Source organism: Dipodomys ordii, unplaced genomic scaffold (assembly GCF_000151885.1).
Source record: "Dipodomys ordii isolate 6190 unplaced genomic scaffold, Dord_2.0 Scaffold12, whole genome shotgun sequence".
In the NCBI taxonomy this organism is placed as follows: domain Eukaryota; kingdom Metazoa; phylum Chordata; class Mammalia; order Rodentia; family Heteromyidae; genus Dipodomys; species Dipodomys ordii.
In genome coordinates, this window is record NW_012267228.1 from 1,970,861 (window position 1) to 1,998,369 (window position 27,509).

The 27,509-nt window shown below is 50.4% G+C and overlaps 1 protein-coding gene across 2 annotated transcripts in view; it reads right to left on the reverse strand.

Moving 5' to 3' along the window:
- The window catches only part of Pparg (peroxisome proliferator-activated receptor gamma), an 86,901-nt gene that overhangs the window by 15,172 nt on the left and 44,220 nt on the right, over nucleotides 1-27,509 (reverse strand). For both annotated transcript variants that reach the window (XM_013010376.1, XM_013010378.1), the window contains exons 2-5: nucleotides 21,897-22,124; nucleotides 20,399-20,568; nucleotides 16,490-16,628; nucleotides 8,531-8,730 (exon numbers count right to left, since the gene is read on the reverse strand). In XM_013010376.1, coding sequence (XP_012865830.1) covers nucleotides 8,531-8,730; nucleotides 16,490-16,628; nucleotides 20,399-20,568; nucleotides 21,897-22,116 — 729 coding nt within the window. In that variant the 5' untranslated portion in view covers nucleotides 22,117-22,124. The remainder of the gene's footprint in view (nucleotides 1-8,530; nucleotides 8,731-16,489; nucleotides 16,629-20,398; nucleotides 20,569-21,896; nucleotides 22,125-27,509) is intronic.

Consider the following 27,509-nt stretch of genomic DNA (forward strand, 5'->3'; position numbering starts at 1 on the left):
AACTTTCATTACTATTTGTGGTGCTGGGGATTGAACCCAGGAGTCTCAAGGATGCTAGACAAGCACTTTACCACATTATACCAAACCCTGAACTTATTTTTATTTGTTAAATACTGTCCTTATGAGTCAGCCAGGCAATAAAATATATGCACCAATTACTCGGGTTTACAAAGGGTGGTTTTCAAAAACAAATTGTGTTGGTAGTGAAGTTCTCTCCCTCTCACTTGCTTGAGTAGAAACAGCCACACTCTGGAAGAGAGAGGCTAATATTCCACACACATCGAATATACCATACTCTGAAAGAGTCAACCCTATTCAAGGATGTGTACAGCCGTGTGCTGCATACGTGTAATCACAGGTAATCCTAGCTGTGTAATCCTAGCTACTCAGGGGCCTGAGATCTGAGGATCACAGTTTGAAGCCAGTCTGGGCAGAAAAGTCCAAGGAATCCTTTTATCTCCAGTGAATGAGCAACAAAGGTGGGCAGGAAGCCTGGGTCAGATGGTAAAGCACCAGCTATGAGAACTCACAAGACCCTGAGTCCAAGCCTTGGTACTGGCACACGCACATACACACACACACACACAAAGGCAAAGGAGGTGTGTAGGTGCGATGTGGGTTCTCGCTTTGGGCCTACGGCTGACTGGTTTGCGGGCCAAAGTCGTTTACCCTGTCTAGGTCTCAAGGAAGTGGATACACCTGGGGCCTTCCTTCTCTCCTCTAGAGGAAATTCTAGTTGCTTTTATTGAGGAGCCATGGCCCCGTGTTCATGTGCGTGGGCTCGGCAGGGCCGCACGTGCAGACGTGTGCCTGTGCACACACGCACGCCTGTGTACACACACACGCCTGTGCACACGCATGTGCTCTGAGGGTGAGTAACGTTTGTTAGGGCAGCAGGGCTGAGGTGAGAGGTTAGAGCAACCTGGCACGTGGAGAACTGGGCCAGGCCCAGGTCCTCCCCCAGTTCCCCACGCCTGCACTGTGCCCAGCAAACCACAGACACTCTCAGAGCTGAGCAGGCCTCCCAGCACGCACACACTTCCCGACCCTCAGACGCACTTCAACCAAGCCCCCAACGACCGGCGTGAGGACCGCAGGCAGGAGTGCCCGTGGCCCGAGCTCTTCCAGCCTACCTGGAGCACGCTTTGGAGTACATTTTGATCCCATCCCTCTCTCACTTTCAAGACTGGTATTGTTGAAGGGAGACGGACAGACAAGTAAACAAACAGAACCCAGGCCAGCTCCCAGGCCCGCGCCCGCCCCCCAGTCCCGATGAGCTTCTGCTCAACCATGCAGATTCTTGGCACAGAGCGCACGCACCACAGTCTCCCACTTCCAAGTAAGCAGTTTATCTGGAACGCTGCCCCGTTCCTCACCCGCGTGACGCTTCCCCGCTGCTTCCCCTGTCCCCTCGTATGAAGCCCCAGGTTCCTGTTTTTGAAACTCCAGGATAGTTGAACACAGGGCACAAAAATCCTGCTAATTTTCTCTCCCAATTTAACAACAATGTGACTTTAACCCCTTGGCAATCAATGTTGGTCAGGATTTCCTGGCAGTAAACAGTGAAGGACAGGGAAAGAAGGCAGCCCTCTCACCAACATGCCACGCCAGTCCAGCTTTGCTTTTTTTTGAGGTTGGGGGGGGGGCCGAGGAGGGAGAAGAGAAGAAAAGAAAACCTTTCAGAATTTCTGGAAAAAAAAAAAAAGATGTTCTGAACTGGCCGATGAATTCTGGGTATCTGGCATGCAAATGAACAGCAGATAAGAGTTTGTGTTAGTCACATCTGATAGTGTGGGTTTCGCTGTGGATTCTTCCTTTCCACCTTTGGGTGTCTTTGTCAATTGTCACTCTGCACGGGTGACGCCCCCTCCCCCGCAGGCAGCCCACAGTCCCTGCCACCGGCCGCTGCCCCAGACGCTTTTGTTTCCCAAACCGAGCGAGAAGGTGCAGCTTGCTGGTTAGGTCACTGGCCTGCTCAGGAGGGCTCTCTTGGTACAGTATTCTGCCTTAAAAATACTTAAATGCTGCCTTCAATACTGCTCTGTGCTGCCGCGGTGAAGTTTCTGTATCTCTTACAAAGCCAGGGCAGTGCGTGGCGAGCTGTCGTTGGAGATGGAAGGGCCGTCCTCCAAGTTTGCCTTGACTTTTTTTTAAACACTTCTCCTGCTAACAAGAGGGGGCTAACAAGGAGCATATTTGCTGACGCAGCATCCAAAGGTTAGATGTGCATCCTTTCTCACAGGAAAGCAAGTGTGTTCACAAGCACAACATACCCCGGGGCTGGATGCAGGTTTTGTGGGTCCTGAAGTGCACATACTGCTAGGGGCCTTGGCTAAGAAAAATGATGATGATGAAGAAGATGATGAAGAAGGGAGCCAAAGAGTGGGCGGCCTCCCCGAGTAGGGCAGGGCTCTGTGGCCGTGAAAGGGGTCTCGGGGCCTAAGCTTCTTTGGCACAGGGGGACGCTGCCCACGGCCACTGTGCTGCTGTGACACTGTGTCTCTCGGGAAGGGCAGGACAAGACAAGAATGGGTGCAGAAAGGGCCAGCGACACACAGCGTTCCTCCAGGGAAGCCAAAGGTCGCTGTGGAGGGACCAGCTTTTCTGGGAGAGAGCCATGAGATCTAATTTTATTTTGATATACTTTGATTAAAAAAGTAGTTCCACATACCAGAGCCAGCATGGTAATCAGGGTCTATGGAGGATTAAACTTCGTTATAAATCTATGGCGTTCCTTCTATATGAAACATAGATGATGGCAAAATGGGCTTAGAGGTAAATAAGAGAGAACAAGAAAAGTGCCTTCCCTCCTTCTTCTCTCTCACCTTCTCTCCCTCCCCCCACCCCTCCCTCTCCCTCCCTCCCTCCCTCCCTCCTTACTTGTCTCTTTTCCTCTCCCTTCCTCTCTCCCTCCCTCCCTCCCTCCCTTCTTTCCCTATTAAAGACACCACTGTGCCCCATGACTTCGTGGAGGTTGACCGTGTTCTCTACCACTGAACTCTAGGAGTCCAATGAGATCAGCATTTTAATATCTGAGTTATAGAAAGGATTAGGTCAAAGACTCTAAGTTTAAAGCTCCTTTCAAATAATCGAAGGGTGAGCTACAGGAGACAAATGGGAACGGCTGGTTAATGAAGCCCAGGTTGCTCTGTATGATTTCTCGGTGTGTGTACGCTCGTGCACACGCGTCACCCGTTCCCTTTGAAAACCTTCACCTGGAAAGTTGTCAGAGACAAAGCTAGCTCGGGAGCACGTCCTCCTCATGGCCGGCGTCTAGGTATTCAGGATCTCTGGGAGGAGTGGGATTCGTCTCAGGGCCCATCCCTTCTGCTTCCTTCTTCCTCCTTAACCTTCTGACGCCTCTCCTCCCCTGCTCACCCCCCAGTTCTCTTTCTCCAGATCCTGTAGGTACCAGTAATGCCAAGCTCCCTGGTTTGGTACCCCCGGCCCTGTGGCTCCTACCCCACCCTGGTCGAAAGCTGTGGGATTGGTAGAAATCACGCTTCATTGCTAAGTCTGGATGAGCTGAAGCGAGGAGTCTTGCCGAGGTGGAATGGTGCTTGAGAGCAAGCCCTGACCTAGAACCAGCACCGCTCCCATCCCTGCCCCCTCCCCCGGCCTTTCCACCCTTTCCACACGGCTTCTCTGCTTCTTCCCTTCCAAGAAGGCATGGGCACCCGGAGAGCAAAGCTCTTCCATGCGGGTCCACCGTCATAGCGCACCGCCAGCCGAGTGCTGAAGTCTGAAGGATTGTCAGATGGAATTGTTTCCCCACATGGTTTTAGAGACTTAAGACAAACAAATGAAAGCCTAACAAGAATTATTCACACTCAAGTGAACAAGCACATAACCACAGCTTAAAAAAAAATCATCTTTGCCAGCCAGTAATTCAGTGGATAAACAAAGGCATTGGCTGAGTTCAACCACAGGAGAGGGGGAAAAGCAAACAAGAAACCAAGCACTTTCCTCCTGAACTGTATCAGTTATTGTTGTCGTTGTTATTAGGTGCTAGGGATGAAACCCAGAGCTGCGCACATGCTGGACAAACGCTCTACTACCGAGCGCTCTCTCCTGTCCCAGAATGCTGTGCTTATTCTCGAAAGATCACCACTAGTTTGCGTATGCCTCACCTGTGCTATTGGCTTGGAAAGAACTGACTATTGCTGCTCCAACCATGGCTGCTCCCAGGAGCCCAGCGTCCCCATCAGCCACGGGAAGCTGCTCCGCACCCACGCTCCCGCGCGTGTCCCTCTCCTGTGGGCCCTTTTCTCTGGGCTCCCACCAGTGGTTTTCTTCTCAGCAAAGGCCACCTCACTTGGGCTCCAAGAAGAGAGGGAGAACCCCTTCTGCTGAGCAGACAGGTCTCTTTGCAATGTCTAAATGCACCAGGTGGCTTTCCTGCCCGGCTAGCTCCTATTTGGGAATGGCCACTCTGCTGAGGGCCCCCGCTGGCCCCCGTCACTGGTGGGGCAGTGCCTCCAAGTGTCCCACCATAAACACGACGGTGCTTGGAGTCTAAAGTCCAACAGACGCCAAATAAAACGTTTTATTTCTCATTCACGGGGAGAGAGCGCAGCCAGGTCTCCGCCATCGCTGAGATCCGGAGTGAAGAGCTGGCAAGCGCATGAAGGGTTTTTTTCCTCTCCCTTTCTATTTATTGTTTTATGATGAACCACGACAGTGAGAATGGTTTTATGATCTTTTTTAAACTATCCTGTTTATTTCCATCAACAAGCACGGGGTCACGTGACAGTGACACACCCGGAGTGATCACTGCATGAGCCCCATTCAGCTATGAAACTGCCTTCAGGAAACGGAGGGCCAGCGTCCAGCACTGGGGCGGCCGCTGGGGCTGAGAAGGGCTCTGCAGACAGGGGCTGCGGCTGAACAAACGCCTTGGGGGGGGGGAGGTGATGGTGACCGCCACTTCTACCCTGACAGTGCTGCAAAGGACGAGGAGTCCTGACCAGTTCCGAGGCCCAAGGCCCCAGCTCTCATTCTGCTAAGCAGGAAGATGAAAAGCCGGGGTGAGAGTGAAGATGATAAGAGGAGGAGGAGAGCGGGGCTTACTGTGTTGTCTGTTCAGAAAGCTGCAGACGGCCCTAGGAAATCAGATACAGAAGAAGGAAGTGGAGGCCGGGAGGGAGACTCTTACGTAGCTCCCTGGCCCAGAGGCACAGGCCGGGGAGGAGGCAGCTGGTGCGTCCCCTGGTAGGTTAAGGTTAAATGAACAGTGAGATAAAATTTAAGAATGGCCTCTTCAGTCCAGTCATTTCCTTGTTCCAAGGCCCTGGGTAATTGGTCATTCTCTCCGCTGAGGGCCCACCCCCGGGGCTTGGCCTGAGCAAAGCTACAGAGACCAGCCAAAGGAGGGTGTACAGTGGGTCCGAAGCGGCCCCCACACACAGCCCCACGAGAAGCCCCACAGCCCAGTGCTTCTCACACCCCTAACCTCTGGGGAAAGCCAAAACTTCAGCAAAACTGTGCCTATCAACACAAATCTTAAGTCTCTAGAGCCCCAGCCAAGAGATAGCAGAACAGCTCAGAGATAGATACTATCTAATGAATAATATGACCGCGATGATAAAGAGCAAATCTCATTGGAAATAACATTCTGGGTTTCCCCCCTCCCCCTATTCCTTCTCTGAATTATTTCTTTCCACTGGTGCTTAATTTGATTTTGCAAGATAAGGAGAAAAGAAGAGCACCGAACAATTCGATCTCAGTTTCGTGTAATCAGCGAGTGGATTATTTGAATTTGGCTCAGTGTCTTGTTTCTTGTTCCAGACCCTAACCAGAGGCAAATCTGCCACTATCTAGATCAACTGAGGATGTCCAGTTTGGTGAGCAAATTCTGACTTAGTGAGAAGGCGTCTGTTGAAAGGCCAGAATTTCAAAGGGCATTGCCAACAGTTTTTCATTCAATTAAACAAATACAGTTTGAGTTCCTGTGGGCGCGCGGCGGGGTGGCCTGGCAGACGCTTGCCCTCTGAAACCTTGAGCAGCTTAAAATCAAGTTTTCTTTTTGCTTTTTTGCCCTTTCTCTTAAAATAATGTCATAGCAATTTATTCCAGAAAGAGCCTCCAGTGATCTTATTTATTCACTCCAGTATTTAGAGCTGGCAGATCAACTGGGATGCGATCTTAAAGTGATTTGACTTGCGTATTTCAGAATAAAGATGGGGGTGAGTCGGACATTTAACTTCTTGACTCTTCTTGGCCTTTCCTTGGTCCCTTGTCTTCCTCCTGGTGTTCAGACACCGTGAAGCCCCCAGGGCTGGCGGGCTGAGGCGGCAGGTGTGCGCCGGAGGGGAGGACTCGGTGGAGGGAAAGGGAGATGGCTCAGGGCCCAGGGCCGGGGCTGTGCTACAGCCTCCTTCCGGTCAGCACCCCCCCCCTGCCCCCAGCCCCTCCTCTAGATCGCTCCTAGCAACGGCCGCCATCTGCTTGAGGTGTTCACTTCCCTTGACTTCTCTATCTGAGAATGAAACAAATTACAGGTCCCCACTCCCATGTGAGCCCTAGTCCTGCTTGGTCACGGTGACTCACGACCCAAACAACACGAGAAAGAAAGTGTCTAGACTATGAGTAGTGAGTGTGCTGTGCCGGCCCCGTACGCGGAGCCGCTGCGGTCCCAGAGGGCGTGGGGACCGTGGGCCCGAGGGGTCTTCAGTGCTGGCTGGGAGAGGGCGTGGGGACCGTGGGCCTGAGGGGTCTTCAGTGCTGGCTGGGAGAGGGCGTGGGGACCGTGGGTCCGAGGGGTCTTTAGTGCTGAGGACACATTGTGCCAGGTGTAACACACCTGTGCTACGCCCTTGTTCTTCCCCAGGCCTGCCACCGGTGGGTCCCAAGGGCAAAAGGTCTGACCTTTCTAGACCCGGGCTTCCCTGCCTGTAAGAGGAGGATCGTAATAAATAACCGGTGCCCTGGGATGGCCCTGTGGCTTGAATGCAAAGAATGCACAGAGCCATTTTGAAACAGTGCGGCCAAGGCCCAGGTGTTACCATGGCCTCGAATCAACAATCTCTGTTGCGAGTTGGAAACTCGACTTTCCTAAGCCGCTCTTGACTACAGAATCGCTTTGCGGACTTATCTCCTCCTAAATAGCTTAGTTAGAAGGAAAAATGACTTAAAGATAGTCATCAAAATATACTGAAAAGCAATGATCATCTCCTAAAATGTACCTGAGTGTGTGGAAAGTTACACACAGGCGGTCGTGGCGGGGAGGGGGGAGTCCCTTGGCGATCTGCACCTGTGTGCAGGGCTTTGCGGGATGGGATGGGGTCAGGGCTTTGATGATGCTCCCCACAGCTCTGCCTGCACACACACCATCAACGGAGGGTCAGACCCTGCAGCCATCACTGTCCGTCAGCTGATGGCAGAATGGGGACCGGAAGCCAGGGACAGTTTCCTTCTCTCTCTCTCTCTGTCTCTCTCTCTGTGTCAGTCTTGGGGCTTGAACTCAGGGCCTGGGCACTGTCCCTGAGCTCTTTTGCTCAAGGCCAGCACTCTACCACTTGAGCCACAGAGCCACTTCCAGTTTTCTGGTGGTTAGTTAGAGATAAGAGTCTTATGGACTTTCCTTCTCCAGGCTGGTTTTGAACCATGATCTTCAGATCTGAGCTTCCTAAGTAGCTAGGATTATAGGCATGAGCCACTAGCGCTGCACAATTTCATTCCTTTTAATGAGTATAAGCTGTGTGCTCAGCCTCCTGTCAGACAAGAGCTCTGCTTCCTGGAAAACTTAACTCAGGAACCCTTAAAGCCCTTCTGAGTGCTGGAAACTGCATGCATTGTAAGAAGCAGTGGAAAGCTGGGGATACAGGTGGCGTGGTGCACAGGGCTAACAGGCCGGGCCCTGATGCCAACTCCAACACCTCAGCCTCCACTAAAATACCTCTGCGGTGGCTCCAGCAGCTGAGATCCAGCAGCGGAGACGCGCTGGGTCAGCCCGACTCCCCAGAAAGAAAGACCACGAGTGACCAGGAAAGGAAGGCTATACAGCGAAGTACAGCTGTATGGGATAAACTCTGCGGGAGGTGGACAACGCCTTTCCAAACCTGGCCTGGCTCCTTCTGGCTTCCTGGATGAGCCGCTGTGGTCCTGCTCAGTTATTTTTCTGCTTCGAAAACAAAAGGGCTAGACTCTGAAAGCAGGCAGGAGCGTGCCGGACTCCGTGTGCATTCATGAAAATGCATTCTCTTATTGTGTGTGTGTGTGTGTTTTGGGGGGGGGGAGTTGATCCTGGGACTTGAACTCAGGGCTTGGGTGCTGTCCCTGAGTGTTTTCACTCAAGGTTAGCGCTCTTCCACTTTGAACCACACTTCCCGTGCATTCTCGTTTTAGTGTCAAAGATTTCATGGCAGCACGAACCACTTACTCCTTTCTCAAAACAATGCTAACGTATCCCATCTGAAGCCATTTCCTGCAGTTTGGACCCAGCCTGATGGCTGAAACATGATGAACCCTTTCCCCTCCCCCTCCCCCTCTCCCCTCCCCCCCCCCTGCAAGACAGCAGAAGAGAACTGACTGATTTGTCCGTGGTCTTCCCCGTCAGGATGGCCCTTGCCTTGGCCTTGGTCAGCGGGAAGGACTTTATGTATGAGTCATACAGATGCTTGGCCAGGGCGCGGAGGTCAGCAGACTCTGGGTTCAGCTGGTCCATATCACTGGAGATCTCAGCCAACAGCTTCTCCTTCTCGGCCTGTGGCATCCGCCCAAACCTGATAGCTGTGGAGGCAGAGAACGACAGGATGCGGATGCGTCAGTGAATGACCACAGCTCCCGAAGCTTCAGCCCAGCCCGGGTTCCCACACGGCAGGGCCCCGCTTCGCCTATCTCCACCGCCCCCTACCCCCCCAACTCAAGGCTGCCACCTTATTTCATGACAGCACAGATGATATGCAAAAATTAAATGGTTCCCTTCCTTAACGAAAGGTTGTAATGTCTGATCCTGCCAGGCAGGTCAAAGGGTTTGTTTAGCAAAGGGAGGGGAAGATATGTTTATTTACACATGCAATCATTGAGACAAACTCCTATTCATCCCTCAGGACCCAATTCAAATGTCACTTTCTCTAGGAGGCTTTCAAGTGCAGGGAACGATTCCTTCCACGCGGCCCATGGCATGGCTTCAGTGGCAGCGATGTTCACACTGTGCTGCCTTTGCTTTGCCCACCTACCTACTCATTCCACCATTGAACAAGGTCTGGTGTATCTTGGAGTCTCGTGACACACAGCTGGACAGACCAGAAGAAGAACTAGCCATGTGTGTCATGAGTTACACAGGCATGGTGCGGCGTTGGGAGCAATACCGCACCGGGTTTGGTTCTCAGGGTGCGTCCGATCCGCTTCACCCCGGTTACAGGGGGACAGGGGTGGCATTTCATTCCAACTCTTCCATTCAGTGGAGAGGAGCCAGGCTCAGGCCCCACCCCCCCGCCCGACTCTCCAGAACTAACACTTAATGATGCTTCTCAGAAAGACCGTAGCCCACACATTTTTGGCTTCTTTGTGGGGGAAGGAAGTGCGGAAGCAGAGGGAAAGAAGAGGGAAGGAGCAAAGAGGAGCCGTGGGCGGGGAAATGATTGGTTACCTTAGCGTGGAGCAGTCACCTGCATGCACAAGACCCCAGAGGGAACCCGGAAAAGGCGTGGCTCTGCTCCTCCCCCTTTCCCAATCACCTGTGTCAAGTAGCCACTCCCCCCCCAAGCCTTCTGCGCGGGCACCACCAGACCACTGCCTTTATCTGAGATTTCCCAGAGAAAACACTGATTGGGACCGCTGAGCCTCAGATTTGGAGATCCACCTCAGAGGAGCCGAAATAAATTTTACAGTGATTGTCTGGCCGCCAAGGCCTCCCGAGAGGCCTGGCTTGGAGTTAGAAGGGAGAGAGACTCTTTCAGGAGCCTTTCCATTGAACTAGCTGCTACATGGGTATTTCAGGATCTCTCTCCTCGGCACACCACCCCTCACAGCAGAAATCTCTACATCATCGCCTGGCTTTGGTTCGGTCTGTTCCAGCTTCCTCCTCGCTCTTCCCCGTCCTCTCCCTTTGCAGTTGTGCAGGACAGGGAGGCTGGCGGCTCATGGCTCATCTCCCCATCGCCCCCCCCAGCCTGCAGTCTCCTGGCATGGGAGGGGCGGGGGGGTGTTTCTGACTGGACCCCAGCTTCCTCCCACCCCCAGCAGCATCCTGAACAATGGAGGAGGAGGAGGGTGGGGGCTATGTCAGGGGGGCCTGCCCATCCTGGTGCCAAAGTTGGGGGGAAATTTCAGAATTATCAGAGGGTGAGGCAGACGTGGGCCAGAATCAGCCACGATTGGTGGCCAGATTCGGTCCTAAGCTGCAGAAGCGTACGGCGGAGGTTATATGCCAAGAAGGGCTGTGTTTTTCTTTTTTCTCTCTCTTGTGGACAAGCAAACTAGCAAACTTAAATGGCCCAAGATATGGATAGACTTGCTCTCTTATGCTTAACAAAAACAGCCAACAAGTAACTTTAGAGATGACTTTTGAATTAGGAGACATGAAAGCAAAAGCCTTCCGCTAGAATCTGAATAAACGCTCCCTCATGGAAGTTTCGCCCACAGGGCTGTCTCCTGAACAAATTATCTGCAGGGTTAAGTGACTGCACTACAATTCAGGGTTCATTAACTTTCAGTGCTACTAGTTACACAGGCAGGGTAGTATTTTTACACCTCTGAGGCTCAGGAAAGGGGTAAAAAATGAATCTTGTTTAGCGGGGTCAAGTTGGCAAACAATCTACATAAATCTGAAGCCAGGGAGGAAACAAACATTTTGATTTTATTTTTATTAAATTTTTGTGTGTGTGCTGGTCCTGAAGATTGAACTCAGGGCCGTGGCTGGTCCCTGAGCTTCACTGATCAAGGCTAGCGCCCAGCACCTGAGGACATTCCATTTTCAGCTTTTTGGTGGTTAATTGGAGATTAAAGTCTCACGGACTTTCTTGGCTGGGCTGGCTTTGAACTGTGATCCTCAGATCTCAGCCTCCTGAGTAGCTCGGATGACAGGCATGAGCTACTGGGGCCTGGTTTGTATTTTTTTTTTAAGGGGCAAAAGCCAACTGGGCCTCTTCACTTTGGAAGCACACATCTGGCGAGGGTGAGACCCCCCACGGGCGCCGCCAGGCCCCTGTGGTCACGCCTCCAAACTCACAGATCCAGAACCCGAAATCTACCCTGTCCTCTCGCTCTACCTCTCCATATGTGTTCCAAATTAAGCGTCTTGCCTTGGAACCAGCCCACACTCGGCGCATTTCCTGCCTCTGGGGTGCAGAGTTGGAGAATCAAAACAGGGAAGGTGGTGGAGGCAGAGGTCAGAGCTCAGACAGGGAAGAGGCGCAGATTTAGACTGGAAACAGAAATACCGACTTCAGGATGCCCGTTACCATGCACTGCCCATGGTGTGCAGTTGATCCTTCTGCTGACAGACAAAATCCTGCCCGCCCCCCCCCCCCCATCACCGCGTCACAGGGCCAGCGAGCACTTGTCCCTGGCTTTCTACTGTCCGTTTGGTAACCAACCAGCTCTGTGGTTTCCAGAAAATTACTTCATGTCTCTGGTCCTCAGCATGGGGTAGAGGTTCCTTCTTTCAGCTCTAAGTTTAGCTCTAAAATTCTAGGAATGTCTGTAACACTCAGTACCTGGGAGCAGACTTCTGTAAAGCCAACCCATCCTGTCCAGACCTCCAGAAGGCTGACATTTGGTTATTAGTGGGCCAATTGACCCCCTGGGGGGTGGGGCAGAGCCTGTATCTTGGTTAAAAAGCAACAGCAAGGCTGTTAAATGACTTGATAGGATCCTGTCAGGAAGACTAGGTTTCATTAGGGGCAGCAGATTCTGGTGAAGATATATTAGCTTGATACAAGCTCTAAATGCCTACTTCATGCAATGTATAAACACGCACTCACACAATGCCTAAAGGAACTTGATGCAAAACACTCGTGATGCGACACACTCGCGCAAGGCTCTGACAGACTCAGCTGCTTATTTAGTAGACACAACATTGAAGCACATGAAATCATTAAAAACCCCGGATATTGAACCCGGGTCTGGGTATGGCTCCAAGAAACAATTAGTTGACTTGTTTTCAAAATATCTACCTTCACTGGACTGTAGGGCACAGGACAGATAGTTGCTATTTACTTGTGAAGATAGATCGAAGCAGACTTTCAAATAATAACTCAACAGAAAATGAAAGAATGACCTAAGTTGATTCTGACCGGGGATGGGTTTGCAGAGCCTGAGAACAAGAGAAAGGCTGGCCCCTCTCCCCCTCCTGCCCGCCCCACGGGGCTGCGCTCCGGATCTTTCTGCTTTGGTCATCCTGCGGTTTGAACTGAGGGCTTTATGCTCGCTGCTATATCATGATGCTCACATCCAACCAACAGCCTTAAATCACGGGCCAGCCCACCAGAGCTGGATGTGTAAATACACCTTGGGGGCACTAACACATACAGGGGGAAGCTTTTAAATTTAGGCAACTCAACTAGCTACTCAGGAGGCTGAGATCTGAGGGCCATAGTTTGAAGCCAGCCTGGGCAGACAAATCTGGGAGACTCTGATTTCCAACTAAACACCCAAAAAGCTGAATGTGGGACTGTGACTCAAATGTAAAACACCAGCGTACCCAGCTAATCAAGAATGCAAGGCCCTGAGTTTGAGCCCCAGTATTAGTGTGCAAACACACACACACACGCACACACACATACAGACACACTCAACATTTTAGGCAGCCACCTTACCAGACGCCTACATATTTGGGAAGATTGTAGTAGCTGGATGAAAAGTGAAAACTTCAGTGTCTCAATAGAATTTCCAACTTATTTATTGATTTTTTTTAAATTTTGGCAGTAGTAGGGTTTGAACACAGGGCCTCATACTTGCTAGGCAGGCATTTTATCATGCAAGCAATGCTTCTAGTAGAACTTGTGTATGTGTGTGCCAGTCCCAGGGTTTGAACTCAGGGCCTGAGCTCTGTCCCTGAGCTTCTTTTGCTCCAGGCTGGTGCTTTACTACTTGAGCCACATCTCTACTTCTGGCTTTTTGGGTAGATTAGTGGAGGTAAGTATCTCATGGATTTTCTTGCTCAAGCTGGCTTTGAACTGCAATCCTCAGATCTCAGCCTCCTGAGTAGCTAGGATTAGAGGTGTGAACCATGAGGCACCTGGCTTTCTAGTAGAACTTTTGGCATTGAAAGACTTGGCGATCATTAATTTCATTAGCTTTCCAGCAGTATTTCCCAGCTCTTAGTGTTCCTTGAACATTACTTTACAATTCTTCTAAGGTGCAAGTGCGTGGCTAAGGGAGACACCAAGTTCACAGAATGGGCTCAGCAGATGCCAAAGAGAAGAAGTAAAAATAACCCAGAAGTGGGCAATCTGTAATCTCAGCTCTTAGCAGTCTGAGATAAGAGGATTGCGAATGCAAGGCTAGACTGGGCAATAGCCCTTAGGGAGACCTGGTCTCAGAAAACAAAGCAAAAAAAGTAACACAGAAATTGGTAAATTTTCTGGGCCAGGGGAGATGTTAATTTCTTCTTATGCGCTGAACAGGGCTGGGTGCAGATTTGGGAACGGCACTCAACGCCATAATTCAGGAGGCATGGGAGCGGCAATTACTGTCGACTCCCACCTGCCAAAGACATAGAATTTAAAGTTACGGCAACCACCTAGAAGCCTTGCCAGTGGCTGAGTTCCCCTGCTGGGTGCCAGGCATCTGTGAATGGTGTTCTTTTTTTGTTGTTGTTGGTCATGGAGCTTGAACTCTGGGCCTGAGCACTGTCAGCTCAAGGCGAGTGCTCTACTGCTTGAGCCACAGCGCTCTCTGGAAGTGTCCAGTTTTCTGGTGGTTTATTGGAGATAAGAGTTTCAGGGATTTTCCTGTCTGGGCCAGCTTTGAACCGTGATCCTCAGATCTCAGCCTCCTGAGTAGCTAGGATGACAGGCGTGAGCCACCGGTGCCCAGCTTTATGGATGGTGTTTAGAAACAGCACACAGACTCCCATAAAAATCCTCGAGGGACCTGGAGCCAGTTAGGTGCTGAGCCCCTCAGCTGTGCAAGGCCCTGGCACTTAGCTCTCTTTTGGCCTTTACAAGTTCGGAGTACTTGCATGTGCCGTTATCTCAACAGAATAACTAAATCGTCAAATAAGGTCAAAGGTGACCGTAGCAAGTTTGTGCTAGGGTTCTGAGATGATTCTGGAAGGAGAAAACCATGGCTGCCACATAGGTAGACTTTCTTTTGCTTTTCTTTTTTGGGCTGGGGCTGGAAGCCAGGGCTCAGGCAGGCTCACCCCCAGCCTGTAGGCTGAGATTTAAATAATATTTGCCCATACACACTAAGCAATAAGAGATATATTTTATGTACATATTAATGTATACGCTTCCTGGCACACAACAGGAAATATATTTCACACCAAGTATATTCTATGTGTGCAGTATCTTTTGGTACTAGGAATTATATTTCACATGAACGTGTGAAGTGACAATTTTTTTTTTTTTGGTCAGTCATGGGGCTTGAACTCTGGGCCTGAGCACTGTCCCTGAGCTCTTCAGCTCAAGGCGAGTGCTCTACCACTTGAGCCACAGCACCTCTTCTGGTTTTCTGATGGTTTATTGGAGACAAGAACCTCAGGGGCTTTCCTGCCCAGGCTGGCTTTGAACCGCGATCCTCAGATTTCAGTCTTCTGAGTAGCTAGGATGACAGGCGTGAGCCACCAGCACCCAGCAAAGTGACAATTTTTAACAGGCAAGAAATAAATAGCACTAAAAGCAGAGCTGGCATGCTTTCTCAGGATATCTCAATGATAATGACCTGGAAGTCAATGATTTCTTCATAAAGATGAAATAAATTCATTGCAACTTGATTGCATCACCTAAAATATAGCCCTTGGCTTGAAAACGTGCCCTGATGTTTTATGAAGCTTGATATAAAAAGGAAATGGGTGGAATTAAACCAGCAAATTCTTTTGCAATCAATGACTGCAGTTGTACAGTGTGCTACAAAGCAGATGTAGTCAAATGTCGAGAGAAGTTGGACCCAGTCCCCAGCCTGACCAGCAGGCCTGTTGATAGCTCTATTCAGAATACATTCTTGTCCTTAAGGAACTGACCCATATTAACAACTTGAATTCTGTAAACTATTTTTAAAGGGTCACCAATTAGTGATTGATTGCCAAATATCTTGGTGGTTTCCACTATGAAAACCAAGCATCTGTATGGTGGAACAAAAAAATATTTTTTCCAGATACATTAGAGTCAGGAGGGATGAAGTCTGAGTTCTAAGACTATTCTTCTTACCAGATTAATTTGGAGAGAGTAAAGGAGAAGAAAGGAGAAAAAAAACCCAGAATCACAGCTGGGCTGCAATTCTGTTGTACAGCCATATGCTTAGTAGGCTCAAGACCTATGTTTAATATCAAATATGAAAGAAAGAAGGAAGGAGAAGGTAGATAAAGAGAAAGGAAGAAAGAAGGAGGGGGAATTAAATATCCAAGGAAATAAAATTCTGAATTAACTTGGTCACTTGAGCCATAATGATGTTTCAAAGAATTGACTAATCCTTGACAAAAATAATACTATCAAGTTACAGCTGAAATTGGTCTTGGGGGTGAGTCAACCAATCAGAACCAAATGGTAATGAAGAATTAATTCTTTGAGTAAGCGTATCTTCTGTGATTTTCCCGAGTTAGCACTGCATTTTCTGAAAACATGTGTTTTCTCAGGTCTTCCCCATTATTTCTTGGAAATGGATGGGCTTGATTTGTGTGAGTGTGAGTGTGTGTGTGTGTGTGTGAGTGTGAGTGTGTGAGTGTGTGTGTGAGTGTGTGTATGTGTGTGAGTGTGTGTGTGAGTGTGTGAGTGTGTGTGTGTGAATGTGTGTGAGTGTGTGTGTTGGTGGGAGATGGAACCCAAGGCCTACCACAAGCTACCACTGACCCGGCTGCAGTCCTGGAACCTTGAATTTAGATTTAAGTTTGCCTATCACACTGGGATTGCATTGCACGGGTATTTTCTTTCTCCTTTTTCCAGGTGTGTCCATTTTATGCACTCATGGGCAGTGCACATTAGTGTGTGCAAAAGGGCACAAATCGAAGTCCTATATGCCACGTAAAACCCTATTCCCAGAAATAGCCAGAGTTGTCTTAGAAAGTATACACACACACACACACACACACACACACACACACACACACACACACACATTCTCTTTGTAGCTATTAGAGCAACACCAGACACATCGCCATTACCGCTCTACTGGCTTGTGAACACTAGTTCCCCGTGGCTTTCCAGTCTCTTCCCTCAGCATTGCACGTGCCGGACGCACACACCGTACTGAAAGCTTCAGGTCCTTGATCTGAACGAGGCCCGCGTGGGCAGCGTCAGGTTCTGCAGCTGGCATCCCGTGGGGCGGCCGCCCTCTCCCCCCACCGCCCCGTGCGCTGAGCCGCCAGGGCCCGGCGGGCACCTACCGTTGTGTGACATCCCCACGGCAAGGCACTTCTGGAACCGACAGTACTGACATTTATTCCTACTCTTTTTGTGGATCCGACAGTTGAGGTCACACCTGTCGTAAATAAGCTTCAACCGGATAGTCCTTCGGAAGAACCCCTGCAGAGACACACCAAGAAGCAAACTTTATGTCCTCGTGATCCACAGAGGTAGCGCTCACCTACTGCTCCGGCTCCCTGAGCCCTGGCCTGAGGGTCGGGGGAGGGGGCTCCTGCGCCATGTTCTCGGGCGATGACACGTCCCTTGCCTTCTCCAACTCAGGTTTCTTTGCTATAAACCAAAGCCCCAGGGGACCTCGAGGGTCCCTGTCCAGCACTCAAACGCTGACCACGTCCAACTGGTGTCATTTCGTGTACCTTGGCACGCGCTTCGGTTTTCAGCATGCTCTAAGAAGGGCTCTGGATTTAATGAAATGCAAATAAAACACCATGTAATCAGTTCAGTCTCTCCGAGAGTCGTTCCAACTGCATGCCCCGGCCTTTATAATTGTGCTCAGCAGCTTGGCAAAGTTATAATCATTTCATTCTAAAATATGATTGGGGCCAATAAAAATCCACATGTGGATTTTTTTTTAGAAAAATTCTCTCGGTTGCATAATTTCCGGCAGAGTTTGTTTCATTTATTATTAGTATTATTTTTTGTCATTGAAAGAGGGCCTCATCATGGAAGCCTGCAGACAGAAAGAGATAATAGGACATAACGTGAGAAGCCATGCACAAGTCCCCAGAAGTTCTACTCTTGCAAGATGACAAACAAGGCTGTTTGGGGCTGACAAGTCTGTTAAATTTCCTCTGGCTTTTGGATAGAACCGAAGAAGGCTTTTTTTTTTGTCAGTCATGGGGCTTGAACTTAGGGCCTGGGTGCTGTCCCTCAACAATTTCGCTCAAGGCTAGTGCTCTACCACTTTGAGTCAGAGCTCTACTTCTGGTTTTCTGATGGTTAATTGGAGATAGAGTCTCACAGACTTTCCTGCCCAGGCTGGCTTTGAATCTCGATCCTCAGATCTCATCCTCTTGAGTAGCTAGAATTACAGGTGTGAGCCACTGGCACCGAGTCTGAAACAGTTTTTTAAACTAGGAATGTCTTCCTGCTCCATTTTGGGGGGTTTATAGTATTCTTATCCACTTCCATTGTATTCATCTTTGTAAAATTTAGTTTAGTTTTTTTTTTTTTTGGATATGGCCTTGGGGCTTGAACTCAAGGCATTGTCTCTGAGATTTTTGCTCAAGGCTACTACTCTTAACACTTGAGCCACACCTCCACTTTCCAAACTCAGTTCTTCATCTATTCAAACTGCTCTGGTCCTGTCTGGTACACAAAGCAATGGCTTAGTCTTGGTTCTACTATGGGTATGTATTTTGACTTTTTCCAGAATTCATAATCTGTTGTGTTGTAGTTGTTACAAATACCTTCTCTAATGGCCTACTTCCCTTGAAGTGTGTTTTTCATTGTTTTAGAATAACCTGCAAATATGTTCATTTCACCTTTGTGTGGCAGACCAAAGGCACTCTATTTTCTCTCAGTGCTCTGCATTTCATTGCCTTGTGCTTCCATGGTTGCTACTGGGTAACCTGTCCCCTGCTTTGAAGGTGAGCTCTCCGCGGTGCTGGCTCTCCTGCCTCCTTCTCCTGCAGCGTGCCTGGATACGGATTTCTTTTCACTTATTCTCCAGACACTTTTTTTGTTTGTTTGTTTGGTTGTGGGGCTTGAACTCTGGGCCTGGGCACTGTCCCTCAGCTATTCAGCTCAAGGCCAGCGCTCTACCACTTGAGCCACAGCGCCACTTCTGGTTTTCTGGTGGTTCATTGGAGGTAAGAGTCTCACAGACATTCCTGTCCCGGCTGGTTTTGAACCTGTGATCCTCAGATCTCAACCGCCTGAGTAACTAGGATGACAGGCGTGAGCCACCAGCACCTCGCACCAGATATATTTTCTAAATCTTGACTTCACTTTTTTTTTTTTTTAAACTCAGTTCTGGGATTCAAATGAATACTTCCCTTTACTATTCCAGAGCCAATAAAATGAAGTGCATTTTCAACCTGTTTTCCTTTTTTCTTTTTCTCCCAACAGCTTACTCTTCCGGTTACCAGGGAGTCTGAGAGCTGGTGGCATGGGTGTGTATCGTTTGTTCTTAGCTCTTCACGCCTGTGTGACAAGGTGACTTCTGGCTTTGATTGTTTGTGTCTGTTTCACAATGTTTTCCAACTCCTCCTTAATTGCTTTATTTTAAACAAAATTTCACGTGCCAGGAGGTCGCAGATTGGCATTTATCTTATGCTGGGGTTAAAAGCCGCGTGCTGGGCTCACTCCAGCTTCTCCCTGTGTGGTCTCTACGGGCTGAGTCCATAAGCTACGGGACGCAGCCGGGAACACACCAAAGCCCATTCGACTGGGGTAAGGTCCTGCAGACTACGCAGCAGACCACGGTGCCTTTTGTGCGTCCTAAACCGTCTTTCAGCAGAGGTTAACAATGTGATTGCCACGGTTTGATTGTGGCCCCGAAGGGTTCACATGTTAACATTCAGCCCCCCTGGTGGGGGATAAGAAGATGGAATTTAATCTGACTGTGGGCGGTTAAAGGTGAGACCTCCGGAGATGATTGGGATTAGCTAAGGCCTTTTAGGATGCAGCCACCATGATTGAATCCTGATGACTCTGAGACCAGGGTGAGAGGGGACACACACACACACACGCACACACACACACACTCACACACACACATACGCTCACTCACACACACACAGACTCACACAGACTCACACACACACACTCACACACACACACTCACACACACACGCTCACTCACACACACAGACTCACACAGACTCACACACATATACTCACACACACATACTCTCACACACTCACACACACAGACTCACACTCACACACACTCACACACACATGCTCACACACACAGACTCACAAACACACATGCTCTCACACACACTCACACACACGCTCACATACACACTCACAGACTCACACACTCACACACGCTCACACACACTCACACACACTCACACAGACATGCTCACATACACGCTCACACACACACACTCACACACACACACTCCCTTCCTTTCATGTGAAGAAGCCCCACACTTTTTGGCAATGCTGTATCAAGAAAGCCATCAACCAGGCCGGCACCAGCAGCTCACTCCTGCAGTGCTGGCTACTAAATGTTGGTGAGACTCCCTCCCTCCCGCACCACAACCAACACCTGGGTGCAGTGTCTGCCGTTCCCGTTGGCTGAGGCAGAGGCCAGAAGGGTTATAGCTTCAGGCAGCCCAGCCAAAAAGTCTACACGTCTCCGTCTCAACAGAAGAAGCTGGGCCTGGGCTTACCTGCGTTTGGCAGGTTTTACGGAGTGTTTAGTCGCTATCTCTGCATTCTAGCCTGTTTTTCTGTTTGTGCATTTTGTTTGGCAGTGCTCGGGATCAAACCTGGGCCTTGCACGTGCCAGGTGAGTGCTCTACTATTAACAGAGCTGCACCCCAGTCCTTAACTCACAGTTCCTACATCCATAACAGGGTCGTAAGGGTGAAGCGAAACCCGGGAACCAGCATCCGGGCCTCACGCATCCCTGACAGTCTTGCAATGATTCCTGGCACAAATCATTCAACCCCCCCCCCCAAACCTGCAGGACACCAGGGCTGGGCGCGCACAGCTCAAAGGACCAGCATGGGGACAGGAGCAGGGGCGGAGCAGTGCTGCTTGCACCCGTGTTTCTTGGGTTTTCACACATGGCACCACCAGAAGGAGTTTAACCGGAAGGAAAAAGAATGCGACCATCTGATCTGGGCTCCCTGGACTGAGCGTGAGCCAGGCCCGCGCTGGGGCGAATGCTGGGGTGAGCTCTTTTTTACCTTGCACCCCTCACACGCGTGGACTCCGTAGTGGAAGCCGGAAGCTTTATCTCCACACACGCGGCACTCGATGGCCATGAGGGAGCTGGAAGGTTCCTCGTGGGGCCGGTTGTAGAGCTGCGTCTTCTCAGAGTAGTAAGGCGGGGAGGCCGGCTCCACTTTGATGGCACCTGTGCCCGGGGAAAACGTCAGATGATTACCGGGGACAGGAACAGTGAAGAACCGAGCGTAGCATCCGCAAGCCTCAGATGCTTCACTAGACAGCACCAGGGTCTGGAGCAACGAAGAAGCCGTTTGGCTGGGAGATGGGCTGCACTGAGCCTGGCATTGCAGCATCAATTACATATTTCATCCAAACACTGCATTTTTTAAAGAAGCATTTTGCAGTCACTCTTGCAAGAGAAACACAGAAGGGCCTGGCTGTGGAAGGTCACGGGGAGCCTAGCTCGAAGGTGCCCAAACAGCAGGACTCCAGGCTGAGTGGAAAGAGGTGGTGTGTAAAAAACCATCTCTGATAAGGAGCAGGAGAAACCTACAGAAAGCTGGTACTACATTTACTGGTTAGGTTCAGGTTGATTACATTTCCGTATTAGGCTCCAACTGAAAACCACACAGATAAATATGACCGCATACACTATGTATCTAAGAAAAAGAAAAGAAAGAACTAGAAATACAGAAAGTTCATGCTTATGATCAGGCGATGAGTGGTTGACAATGAGAGACTGGTGGCTTTGGAAAACCACCCACAGCCAGATACGAATCAAGGAAGCGGCGCTACAGAAGTTGTCCTTTATCATGAAAAGTGCAGCCTGAGCTTTTCTTGAGTCTGATGTGTTGATGTTGGTTAGTGGCATGAAGATTTATCAAGAATGCAATGTAAATTTGTGCCAGGAAAGTAGGTTTCAGCATAAATGCCACAAACTACAGATTAGAAGAAAAAAAAAAAAAGAAAACCCTTACAGTAATAGTCATTTAGCGGTGATAAGTTATGTAAGGTAGAAGTGGCACTGTGGCTCAAGTGGTAGAGCGCTCGCCTTGAGCTGAAGAGCTGAGGGACAGCGCCCAGGCCCAGAGTTCAAGCCCCACGACTGACCAAAAAAAAAAAAAAAAGCTACGTAAGGTAGCTTACAATGATTACTTGTTAAATTATAAGGGGTCAAAAGAATTCAAAGTTTGGATGATGGACTCTTAAACTCTTAAGGAGGCAGCAAGCAGGGGGCTGGAGGCGTGGCTCAGTTGGTGGAGCACTGGCCACTGCGAAAGCAGATGTAGGTACCAAGTTCAAGTCCCGGTCCCAGACCTAGGGGAAAAAAAAGCAAGCAAGCAAGGAAGAGAAAGGGAAAGGAAGACAGGAACAGGCCATCTTCCCATTTGGACTGTGACTGATAATCAAGGTCTGTGAAGGGCATGCGTGGATCTCTGGGGCTCTCATTCCAGGAGCCTGGAATGGGGTCACCCCCAGCCCGAGTGGCCTCAAAGGTGGACATCAACCTCATACTTTGGTATTCCTGCAGCTTCAGGTCGTATTTATAATCCGCCACCATGGGGTCGGCTCTGGCGAATGGGGTGTCCTCGTAGTGTGGATTGGAGATGCTGGAGAAGTCCACGGTGGTGAAGGGTTTGATGTCAAAGGCGTGGGGGTGCTCGTCCATCCCAGAGAGGTCCACCGAGCCGATCCCGAAGCTGGTGGGCCAGAAAGGCATCTCGGTGTCAACCATGGCGATTTCTGAAATGGAAGCAAAGAAATGGAGCCTGAAGTCAGGTGCCGAGGGACAGGGCACTCGCTCACGACTGCACGCACAGGAAGCCATGTCTTTGATAAGGCAGCCACCCTGCCACCCTTCTGAGCACCACCCCGGCTGGGTGAAAAGCCAACCCCTACCCTGGCTAACCCGGGAGAGATCCTGTTGTGTGCATGTGTGTGTGTGTGTGTGTGTGTGTGTGTGTATACGTGCATGCGTGTGTTTGTGTGTGTGTGATGTTCTTCTATCTGTCCTGCCTACATCTCTACCCCTCACACTCTCTAAAGATAGGCCAAGTTAGTTACTTTTATTTACTTGAAATTTCTTTCCACCAAGCCCTGAGTTCAACCCTAGCACTGCCAAACAAAACAAGACAGATTTTACTCAGTACTAATTTCCACCCATTTCCACCGCCCCCCCCCCGCCAACACAACAAAACAAAGTGAGATGGAAACAAGAAACAATACAGAAGACAAAGCAGAGAACACATGGTTTCTAAAGTGCAGAATAACCACTGCGGCCAGCGGCGGCTCCGGCACCTCAAGCCGCGTACGTTATTTTACGTTGACTTTTGTCATCACAGTACACGAAATAAAACCTCGCCAGTTTGGGTGGCAAGCATCTACTGAGAGCTTGTGAGCCACAGGGGAGCGGACGGTTGAAGCTCCCACGCTCTGTTACCTGCCTGGCTTGGATTCTCTGAGCCCAGTTCCCTCGTATCCACATGCGCCAACAGCGCAGCCAGAAAGTGTGATAAATGTGGATTCTCTGCTCAGAAACCTGAGTGCAGAGCTATGCCGAATCCAGGACTGCTACCTCAGGAGAGAAAGAAATGAGCTGCCCATCCAAGTTCCAGAGGTCTGGAGTTCCCAAGGTTCCCAAGCCCGGGGCAGGAGGTTCAAGTTCTAGACCAGGGCAGAAAGCCTGCTGTCAGCCATCCTCTGGCGGATGGAGGCCGGGGAGGAAGGGCGGGCGGCTCTTCCAGGCCTACCTGGGAATCGGCCTCCTGCCTTTTCCCAGAGAGCCCAGCTCCCAGGAATTTGCTCTCCCCGGCTAGCGCCTGCACGAGGCTGGAGACTTCAGTTGTGGTCTTCACAAGAAAAACAAAGTGCTTCTCCAAGGAAGGAGCGGAGTTCTGTGAATGCGCTCCGTGACTCCGAGAGGCTCCTGGGACACTGCCCGTGTTCCCACGCGGGAATGTCCGCGCTGTAAGCTCCCAAACAAACTCATGTTATCTGCAGGCACTGCAAAACCTGCCCACGGTGGCCAGGAATGTGGGCGGTGAGAGCTGAGGGACCCCTGCCCCCCGGGGGTCAGTGACACCCAGGAAATGTCTGTGTCCCGGGGGGGAGAGGGGGAAAGGGGGCAGCCATCAGGCTCTGTCCTCTGTCTCAAAATTCATCTACCCCCCCCCTCAACCCACGCCGCACATCCACGCTGTGGTCTCAGCCTGGCGGGCTTCGCCTGGGCATCACTAGTGACTGCACGCGGCCCGCACCATCCTCATGCTGCCACGTGTCTGGACGATGGGCCTGGCTGCCAGGCGCTGTCCAGCCATCTCTCCCGACAACCGACTGCAAAGCCTCACTAAGTGACTTCTGGCTAGTGACTAGGATCTGTAGAAATACAGATTCATGCAGGTATTTTGTTGTTGTTGTTGTGGGTCGTGGGGCCTGTCCCTCAGCTCTTCAGCTCAAGGCTAGCACTCTACCACTTGAGCCACAGCACCACTTCTGGTTTTCTGGTGGTTTATTGGAGATAAGAGTCTCATAGACTTCCCTGCCTGGGTTGGCTTGAACTGGGATCCTCAGATCTCAGCCTCCTGAGTAGCTAGGATGACAGGCATCACATTACAATCTGTAGTTGCTTGCCTTGCAGATGTGGATGGGCATGGATGGCGTCCCTTGTCCACCATGGAACACAGAGCCGTTCACCCCCCCCCATGTATCCCAAGTGCCCCGTCCACCCCTCGCTCCCCAGGGAGGGCTGTGGTTTTATGATCCTCTATTTCAGAACAGACCTCTTTAATAAATGACCGTGTCAGGGCCCGGGCCTTGGCTTAGTGGTAGGTGCCTGCCTGGCAGGTGCAAGGCCCTGAGTTCAAGCCCTGGGACCGGCAAGAACAAAAGCACAAAAAACCCTCAACCCACACTTGAGAATAAATGACCATGCCTTCATTGGCACCCCAGGCCCTGGAGGGCGGCCCGGCTTCACCCTGTCTGCTGATTTTCCCCTGGTGACCCCAGGCCTCGTCCCAGTGATCGGCACAGACAGCTGTCAACCCGCCGTGCAGTGTGCCCAGGATACCGGCCCCTGTCTGTGTCCTCGGTCCACTCCTTGGGTCCATGCGTGTTCCTCCGCCTAGCACTTGCTCTAGGCACCCCGCTCCCTATGTGTCAAAGCCCAGCCCGTGCTCTGGTCTCCACGAAGCTCCGGGTCTCCAGGCTCTCCTGGTGGCTCTCCTCCACCTCCCGCCATGTGCTGACTTGGACGAAGGCTCCGCCATTCGAGTTCCAGCCTGGGAGAAGAAGACGGCAGCTTCTTCTCCCTCTCCCCGGCCCTGCACAGCGGTGCTTTCCTGGGCGCTGGCTAGCCCAGTGATGGTATTTTATAGACATGTGTAGACTAACTGCTCATTTTTTTTCCCGATGAAAAATGAAGATACTTTCTCCACGGTTCAGTGTTGCAAAGACTTATGCTCCTCAAAGGATAATAATCTCCAGAATTATAAATCTAATACGGTATGATCGGTAACCCTTTCCTCTCAACAACGAATATTCATTTTTCCTTTCTTTTTAGTTGATTACAAGAGGATGATTAGGGGCCTGTACATTTCCCCCTGCTTTATCTTTTTGTGTGTGATGCTAGAGATTGCACCCAGAGCTTCATACATGCCGGGCACTGAGCTAACACCCCCGGCCCATGTTTTCTTCTTCTTCTTCTTTTTGTTTTTCTAAATGGCAAGGTCAGAATAAGAAAGAAAAGCAGCTGGCTTTTCATTTTCGAGAAAACATGGCGCTCCAATCCCACAGGGCTTCTCCCTGTCCTCCACCCTGAGCCGCTCCGGGCCCAGCGAGATGACGCACCGCGTTACAGGGAGGCTGCGGCTCCCTGGACGCTGTACTTTATTTTGACTTAGAGATGGGTCCAGGAAACCTGCTTCTCATTCTGTCTTGAGAAAACACAAGCTTCTGTGGCTGCCAAGCCGCCAGTGGAAGAGGTGTTTTCTGTTACTCCGTGCAATTACCCATGAAAGAACAAATGAACAAAATATTTGCATGAACAACAGCCCCTTCTTGGGAATAAGCGAGCGGCTTCACTTCCAGCCGGCTGAGAGCAAGTTGTGTTGCCTCAGGGCAGATCCAGCCATTTCCCAACCCTCAGTGTGGTTCCTTGGGGTGGGGGGGAGGCGGGGGGGGCGGGAGGAAGAGGGGGTCTCAGCCCATCTTGTGAGCAAGGACAGGAATGTGAGCTTCAAACTTGGCTTTCAACGCCATTAGAATGAAGCCAGCCCACTTTTCACAAAACTCCGAAGTATAATGCCTTTCACAGAAAATGTGATCGATTTCATGCAAGAGTAAAGTAACTTCTCTAACCTGATAGGCATTATTACTTGGGGTATGGACATGGGTCAATAGAGACACTGAATTGTAAATACCAGCCTCAGAAACAGAGGGTCTACCTTCGGGGTTTTCTGTTGTCCCTTCAGAAAAGAAAAACCTCCAGTAGAATAGCTGGGAGTGTGACTTCATCCTTGATATAAACCCTAACAGAGAGAGAGAGAGACAGAGAGAGAGAGAGAGAGAGACAGACAGACAGAGTCAGCGAGAGGCACAGAGAGAAAGAGCACAAGATTAAGCAGTCATGATTAAAGCATGCTTTTGGGGGTGGGAGAGCAGTTCTAGGGTTGGAGCTCAGGCCTCACCTGAGCCAGGCTCCCAGTCCTATGTCATGATGTTAGCAAGCGGAGGTGCCAGGAAACGACTTACCAGACGGAAAAACAGAACAGAATTTAATGCAGAGGAAAGAGATCTGCAGCAGAATTTGTGTTTGGCCCCCTGCAAATCAACTCTGGATGAACTGAAACATTTACGAAACCCCAAAATAATAGGCTCTGAATTTAAGAAACATTTTTTTCCTTTTCTTTCATTCTTTTCTCTTTCTTTCTCTCTCTTGTTCTCCTTCCCTCCTTCCCCTCCCTCCGTCCCTCCTTCCCTCCCTCCCTTCTTCCTTCCTCCCTTCCTCCCTTCTTCCCTTCCTCCCTTCCTCCCTCCCTCCCCCTTCCTTCCTTCCTTCCTTTCTTCCTTCCTCCCTCCCTCCCTCCCTTCCTCCCTCCCTTCCTTTCGCAGTGCTGAGGATGAAAGCCCTTGGACTCCCAGTAACCCGTGAGCCACATACACCTTGATGCTAGGAATAGTCTTGAAGAGGCTAAGGCAGCCAGCACTGTGCAGGTCTATGTTTTTACATAATAGATACATCTATAGCTATCCTATTGCAGGTTGCCATCAGGAATATTAATGGTCAAGAAGGAAGGAGCAAGTGTCATGTCAGATGTCCTGGGTTCAATCTACTGGTCGCTATTCTGTCATCTCTCTACACCTAACTCCCCAATGGTGAAGCAATCACGTTGCCTACGTCATCCAGCTCTTACCAAGACTGCCTGAGACGGCAGAGAGCTGGCACAGGTCCAGACACTCAGTACATTCGCAATAAACGCTAGGAGCAATTTTTGCACGTTTCAGTTCAAAGTCAGCACACTGGACCCCTACAAAGGTGCCCCGGATCCTCCCACACCACCACAGGGGACAGGAAGAGGAAGAGGCCAGCGAAGCCCATTGTTCCAGCAGGACCACGCCTAAAACACATGTCCTGTTTTAAAGACCCCTGGAGGAGGAGAGAACAAGGCTTCTCTCCTCCAGTTCAGGGGCCTCGCTGCTCTTTCATACCAGGAAAGTCTGCATGTTACCTGCCATGGCCTGTATGGGTTCTGCGTGTGCCAATGACACTCCGGTGGTCCAGTGCACTCAGGAAATGCGCTCAGCCCTGCCTGGCCTTGCCAGACTTGACCCGCGTGGCTGTGATTCACGGGGGCGCACACGCTGCCGTGAGCGCCGAGACCACGCCGTCTCGGTGTCTCACACAGGCTCTGTCCTGGGTCAATTCTCGGCATAGCACCTTTTACTGCGTGTCCTTGAAAGCAGTCCTTTAACTTCAGATTGGCCAAGGCCGGGGATTTACGCTTGGACAGACGACAAAGCCCAAAGAAGCAACGATTTCTGAATAAATCACTGTGCATTGTTTTCTAGAGAAACTATCCTAAAACTTCCAGGAAGGAAAAAGAATCCACATAAATGCTGATGAATCAGAAA